This window comes from Brassica napus, chromosome C3 (genome assembly GCF_020379485.1).
Source record: "Brassica napus cultivar Da-Ae chromosome C3, Da-Ae, whole genome shotgun sequence".
In the NCBI taxonomy this organism is placed as follows: Eukaryota; Viridiplantae; Streptophyta; class Magnoliopsida; order Brassicales; family Brassicaceae; genus Brassica; species Brassica napus.
In genome coordinates, this window is record NC_063446.1 from 59369173 (window position 1) to 59376421 (window position 7249).

At 44.8% G+C, this 7249-nt stretch overlaps 1 protein-coding gene across 1 annotated transcript; it reads left to right on the forward strand.

Annotated features, from left to right (window-relative positions):
• The first annotated feature begins 4411 nt into the window (after nt 1-4411).
• LOC125583201 lies at nt 4412-6591 on the forward strand. The gene is made up of 3 exons (XM_048749830.1): nt 4412-4734; nt 5102-6105; nt 6192-6591. Exons 2-3 carry the CDS (start codon nt 5105-5107, stop codon nt 6589-6591), a joined length of 1401 nt encoding a protein of 466 aa, XP_048605787.1. The 5' UTR covers nt 4412-4734; nt 5102-5104.
• The last annotated feature ends 658 nt before the right edge of the window (nt 6592-7249 follow it).

A 7249-nucleotide genomic window follows, 5' to 3' on the forward strand; every position in this document is an offset into this window, starting at 1 on the left:
GCAGAGATAAACACCAAGGTGGATAACATGTATGGAGAGCTTAATGGGAAGTTCGAAGCTTTGAACACCCATTTGAAAGTTTTGGAAAAGCAAGTTGCTCAAACCGCCTCCAGCAGCAGAACAGCACCTGGATTTCTACCAGGGAAGTCAGAGACGAATCCCAAGGAGTTTGTGAATGCTATAACACTTAGGAGTGGAAAAACGATTGAGGAATCGAAAGAGAAAGAGATCGACCGATCCTGTCCATCTGGATCGACCGATCCCGTGTCGACGAAGCCAAATTCCTCTGAACCTGAAGAGGTGTATGTGGCGCCTCCTGCTTATGTTCCTAAGGCTCCATACCCATCCAGACCAAGGCAGAAGATCAAAGAACGTGAGTACGAGAAGCTAAAGAACCTTGTTGGGGAGTTACATGTGAGATTGCCATTTGTTGAAGCGGTGAAGATGGTACCTTCTCTTAAAAGGTACATGAAGGAGATTCTTACCGATAAGATGAGCCTAGAGCGGGGTGTGTTGATGCTCAATGAGGAGTGTAGCGCAGTTCTACAAAATGTCATGCCTAAAAAGCGTGAAGATCCCGGAGCATTTGTTCTACCATGCCGCATTGGATCACTTACTTTTGAGAAGAGTCTCTGCGATCTGGGTTCAGGAGTGAGCCTAATGCCTTTCTCTGTCTCTGAGAGGCTAGGCATGACGAACTACAAACCTACAAGGATCTCCTTGGTCCTTGCTGACCGATCAGTGCGAAGACCAGTCGGTGTACTAGAGAACATCCCTGTTGGTGTTGGAAAGGGATACGTGCTTACCGATTTTGTAGTTCTGGAGCTGGAAGAGGAACCTAAAGATCCTCTCATTTTGGGCAGACCGTTTTTAGCTACTGCTGGAGCCATGATTGATGTACAGAATGGGCATATAGACTTACGTCTAGGAGACATGGCGATGAGATACAATGTGGAGAAGGTGCTGAAAAATCCGACTATTGATGGACAGACTTTCTGGGTTGATACATTGACTGAACTGGTGGAGGAAATGGATGAAGAGTTGCACACTGATGATCCTCTACAAGTCGCATTGACCCAAAAGGAGAGTGAGTTCGGGTTCATGAACCAAGAAGTGGTTGGATTTTCTGAGATTTTGGATTCAGCCTCACCGATTGAGAAGCATGTCGCCTATGTCAGCCTTGAAGACTCAGGCACCGATAAAACCGTCAAACCGTCATCCTCCCAACCAGATTGGAGTGAGGAGAATGCTCCAAAGGTGGAACTTAAAGCCCTCCCAGCTGGGCTGAGGTATGCATTCTTGGGACCGAATTCCACATATCCTGTTATTATTTGTGCTAACCTGAATAATGTGGAGACCGCTTTGCTTCTTTCAAAATTGCGAAAGTATAGAAAAGCATTGGGGTACTCTTTGGATGATATTACAGGTATTTCTCCAGATCTTTGCATGCACAAGATTCACTTGGAGGATGAGTCAAAGACGTCCATAGAGCACCAGCGAAGACTGAATCCCAAACTGATGGAAGTTGTGAAAAAGGAGATTCTAAAGCTGTTGAGTGCAGGGGTGATCTACCCAATTTCAGACAGCACTTGGGTGAGCCCGGTTCATGTGGTTCCTAAGAAGGGTGGCATCACTGTCATCACAAATGAGAAGGATGAGCTGATTCCTACCAGAACAGTCACAGGGCATAGGATGTGCATTGACTACAGGAAGCTAAACTCAGCCACAAGGAAGGACCACTTCCCACTTCCTTTCATTGACCAGATGCTGGAAAGACTAGCCAACCACCCCTACTACTGTTTTCTCGATGGCTACTCCGGGTTCTTTCAGATACCCATTCATCCAGACGACCAAGAGAAGACAACATTCACCTGCCCATACGGTACTTTTGCCTACAGGAGAATGCCTTTCGGATTGTGCAATGCTCCTGCCACTTTCCAGAGATGCATGATGTCGATCTTTACTGATCTTATTGAGGACATTATGGAGGTTTTTATGGACGATTTCTCAGTCTACGGTTCTTCATTTAGCGACTGCCTTGCTAATCTGTGCAAGGTGCTGGAAAGATGTGAGGAGAAGAACTTGGTGTTAAATTGGGAGAAGTGTCATTTCATGGTGAAAGATGGCATTGTTTTGGGTCACAGGATATCAGAGCAGGGTATCGAGGTTGACAAAGCAAAGATTGAAGTTATGACCAGCCTACAGCCTCCCAGGACAGTGAGGGATATTCGGAGTTTTCTGGGACATGCCGGTTTCTACAGGAGGTTTATCAAAGACTTCTCTATGATAGCGAGGCCACTCACCCGTCTGCTGTGCAAAGAAGCGAAGTTTGTTTTTGATGCTGACTGCCTCGCTGCGTTTCAGATTCTCAAGAAGTCTCTAGTCAGTGCTCCCATTGTGCAGCCACCAGATTGGGACTTGCCATTTGAAATAATGTGTGACGCAAGTGATTACGCGATTGGAGCTGTTTTGGGGCAGAGAAAAGACAAGAAACTCCATGTGATCTATTATGCCAGCCGAACGCTTGATGATGCTCAAATCAAGTATGCTACCACTGAGAAGGAGTTGCTGGCAGTAGTTTATGCTTTCGAGAAGTTCAGGTCCTATTTGGTGGGCTCGAAAGTAATTGTGCACACAGATCATGCAGCCTTGAAGTACCTGATGACGAAAAAAGATGCTAAACCGAGACTCTTAAGGTGGATCTTACTCCTACAGGAGTTTGATATTGAGATCAGAGACAAGAGAGGAGCAGAAAATGGAGTGGCAGATCATCTTTCCCGAATGAGAGTGGAAGCTGAAACACCACTGGATGATACATTACCCGAGGAGAATGTCTATGTGATCACCTTGCTGGAGGATGAGTATTTGGATCAGGCTGATTGCTGTGTCATGAGACAAATTCAGGATGATCTCCCATGGTTTGCAGACTTTGCAAACTACCTATGTGCTGGAATTGAACCACCGAACCTGAAGGGGTATGAGAGGAAAAAGTTCATGAGAGATGTGAACCACTACTACTGGGATGATCCCTTCCTCTACAAGAGATGCTCAGATGGTTTATTCAGGAGATGTGTTCTGGAGAATGAGATGCAAGGGATTCTTTTCCACTGCCACAGTTCAGAATACGCAGGCCATTTTGCAACATTCAAGACGGTTTCTAAGGTCCTGCAGGCTGGTTACTGGTGGCCTACACTTTTCAGAGACGCCCATGAGTTTGTCTCAAAGTGTGATGCATGTCAGCGGAAGGGCAACATCAGTAAGAGAAATGAGATGCCCCAAAATTTCATCCTTGAAGTTGAAGTTTTTGATGTATGGGGAATTGATTTTATGGGCCCTTTCCCATCTTCTTATGGAAATGAGTACATCTTGGTTGCGGTTGATTATGTCTCCAAGTGGGTGGAAGCAGTAGCCAGCAAGACAAATGACTCTAGTGTTGTCAAGAAAATGTTCAAGACAGTCATTTTTCCAAGATTCGGGATCCCGAGAGTGGTTATTAGTGATGGAGGCTCTCACTTCATCAACAAGACGTTCGATAAACTGCTGAAGAAACATGGAGTAAAGCATAAGGTAGCTACACCTTATCATCCTCAGACAAGTGGGCAGGTTGAAATATCGAACCGAGAAATCAAGGGGATTTTGGAGAAGGCTGTAGGCAAAACAAGGAAAGACTGGGCTGTGAAGCTTGATGACGCCTTATGGGCGTATAGAACCGCCTACAAGACTCCCTTGGGCACCACTCCTTTTAATCTGGTCTATGGAAAGTCTTGTCACCTACCTGTGGAATTGGAGTACAGTGGTTTTTGGGCAACGAAGTTGATGAACTTCGACATTAAAACCGCAGCAGAAAGGAGGATGGTTCAGTTGAACGAGCTGGACGAGATTCGGTTGAACGCCTATGAGAACACCAAAATCTACAAGGAAAGAACTAAGGCATGGCATGACAGAAAGATAATCCCGAGAGACTTCGCTGCTGGAGACAAAGTCCTTCTGTTCAACTCTAGACTCAAGCTATTTCCTGGAAAGCTTAAGTCTCGTTGGTCCGGACCTTTCACCATCACAGAGGTTAGACCTTATGGAGCTGTTGTCTTGGAAGACAATGGGAGGAAATTCACCGTCAATGGGCAGAGGCTAAAACCTTACTTCACAGATGCAAAACCCGAAGAAGGAACCAACATTCCTTTAACGGAACCCGATCTCGCCTAAGGACAACAAAATAGTCAGGCTCGCGACTTTAAACAAGCGCTGACTGGGAGGCAACCCACATGGTTTGATTTTCTTTCTCTTTTGTGATTATGTTTTCTTGTGTGAATTGATTTTTGGTTGTGTTTTTAGATGATTTTTAGGCATGTATCACGATCAGGCATAGATCGATCCGAAAGAAACAGAACGGCGATCCAGGTAAGGATCGGTCGATCCGGTATACGCAGATCGGTCGATCCGTTCATAAGATCGGTCGATCTTAAGAGTACGGATCGGTCGATCTCAGGTAAGTCTTGCCCGGTTTGATTTCACTCAATTTAAACCGGAAAACACCCACAAAAGATCCCACTCGCGAAAATCAGATCAAAACACTCATAATTTCATCTTCCTCTCCTCTCAAACTCTCTCAAACCTCTAAAGAACATGCAAATCGATTTTCATCATATCTCAACCGATTTTTGTAATTCTTGGTGCTAAACTCATTAGTTTTTCAAGCTCTATCCATTTCTACCATCAGTTTTCATCAAGACACAGGTATGACTCTCTAATTTTAGAATCAAAAATCGCCCTAGGGTTGGATTTAGGGGAATCTCCGAATTCTAAATGGAATAGCATCTAGGATGGTTTATTTGTGATGATTATACTCATGGGTTACCTAGATTGCCAATTTGTAGGATGAATTGCAATTTTGCAAAAAAAAAAAAAAAAAAAAAAAAAAAAAAAAATTAATATCGAGTTTAATTGAAAAACGAAAATTGGAATGGAGTGTGATGTGTTATTTTGAGTTTAGAGAAGAGATGTGTGCTAATTTTTACATGTTTAGGAGGTTGATCAGAAATGATTATATAAGAGTGTTTTTCTATATGTCTCTTACTTGGGTTTTGATGAATTAATTTTGCAGATAATGCCTAAGAGACAGAAGAAGCAGAGTGAGCGTGGGGATTCCTCGGTACAGACTGCTAGGCTCAGCACAAAGGGCAAGTTCCGAAAGACGGATAGGTCTCATCCTGCGAATCGAGAGATAACCCAGCAGTGGGATATACATGATGATGATTTCTATGAGCAGATGAGGGGAGTGGAAATATGTCCGTCGCGCTTCGCTCACAGAGACACTACAGATGCATTGGGGATAACCGAGGATATTGAAGCCTTGTTCGAGAAGATTGGCCTGGGATACATCTTCGATCTTCACTGTGATTGCTATGCTGACTTGACCAGGCAGTTCCTCGCATCAGCCCGCCTCTACCATCCTGACGAGGACAACCCAGTTGCTGATAAGGCGATGTTCTCCTTCATTGTGAACAGGCAGTTCCACTCCATGACCATCTTTCAGCTGTGCGACGTCTTTGGGTTCGGGAAAGGACGTCAATCTTGTGTTCCTGACTTCCCGGAACACAATGATTTCTGGACATTCATCGCTTCAGGAAACTTCATCTCTCGAGAGGCCAAGCAAGCGAGAATACGTAGCCCTGTTCTGCGATATGCAGTGAGAGTGATCAGCAGTGTTATCTATGGGAAGACGGAACCCGCTGCAGTGACAAAAGATGAGCTAGCTCTTCTGTTCATCGGGGCTGGACACCTATGGCCTCAAGGCGCGGACATTACCTATGTTAGCGGGAAGGACATAAACATAGGAGCTGTGATCGCGGAGAAGCTTGCGTACTTCAAAGTTTCAGATACGAAGAGATGTGGGTTTGGAGCGGTTATCACACAGATCTTAAGGCATTGTGGAGTGTTTCTTCCACCTGTTGACAGAGTGGTGGATAAGAAGGGGATGTATCAGAACTTTTTCGACATGAGAGCACTCATTAGCAGCCACTACCTCACCGGCCCTTGGCGAGGAAGCATCGACAAGTCCGCCCCTCATATCTACCAGTTCCAGAACCAACAAGGGAGGAGCAATTTGTCAAGCTACCCGATACCGCCATCACCGAGCTGACTGATCCAGGTGCTATCATATTTCTACCACCGCCTGCATCTCTCTGCACCAGACCCGCGACACTGAAGAAGAAAGGAGTCGCATCATCATCGACACACCAGCAGACACCACATGATGATATAGAGGAGGAACCTGAAGATGAGGAAAGTCTTTTCCCCACGGATTTCACTCCGTATATGCTGCCACCAGCACCTCCCGCTACTGCATCCGCTGCTGAGATCAACGCTTGGTCGATCAAGAGCCATCAAACCAACAACTCCATACTGCTGAAGATGTGGAAGGGAATCTGCAACATTAAGAAGGGATGCGCATCACAGCCAGCTGTTTCTGGAGATAGCGATGACGACTCAGGCGCTCACGACACCGCTGCTGGACCTGAGGCAGCGGAGGACTCTGATGATGATGGAGCCTTGGAGAGGCGCTCCAAGAGGCGTACTGACCGCAACGCCTGATCGGTAATCTCTCTTGGAATTATTTTCACACCGAGACGGTGTGAAGTAAGTCTGGGGGAGGATGCTACTTATGTACCATATTGCTTTTATTTCTTAGTTTATCGGATTTGATTGTGTTTAAAAAAAAAAAAAAAAAAAAAAAAAAAAAAAAAAAAAAAACTCTACGTATTTTTCTCAGACCCTGTGATGATTATTAGACTATTTCCTTGTGTGTTGTGCATTACATTTCATATTGACCATTTTTCAGGACTGTTAGCGCAGACAAACCGAGGAACCACTTGACCAAGCAACCTCTCCTTAAATCTTTTATCAAGTCTCGGTGAATTGTAATCGACTCAAATATTTTTGACCATTAATGAATTTAATTTCTTTTGACCAGGAATCAACATCAGGAAACGGTACACCATATACACATTCAGGATTTTCTTTACCACATTTTACCACTCTTTAATAATCCTGAATGGCCAGACTCATCAATAGTTTGGTACCACACCTACACCGTACCCTTTTATTTCATCTCCATGCATTCTTACACACTGATTATATGTGCATACATGTGCAAAAACAATGGAGAGATTAGGGTAGACATGGTTCATCCGACTGCTTAGGTAGGATCGGAACATTTAGGTGGTTAGACACGGACCTGTGTGTCTAGAGG

Coding starts and splice junctions, on each gene's coding strand:
- LOC125583201 (XM_048749830.1), top strand. CDS start 5,105: ATGCCTAAGAGACAGAAGAAGCAGAGTGAGCGTGGGGATTCCTCGGTA. Junction 6,106..6,191: donor CAACAAGGGAGGAGCAATTT/GTCAAGCTACCC, acceptor TCTCTGCACCAG/ACCCGCGACACTGAAGAAGA.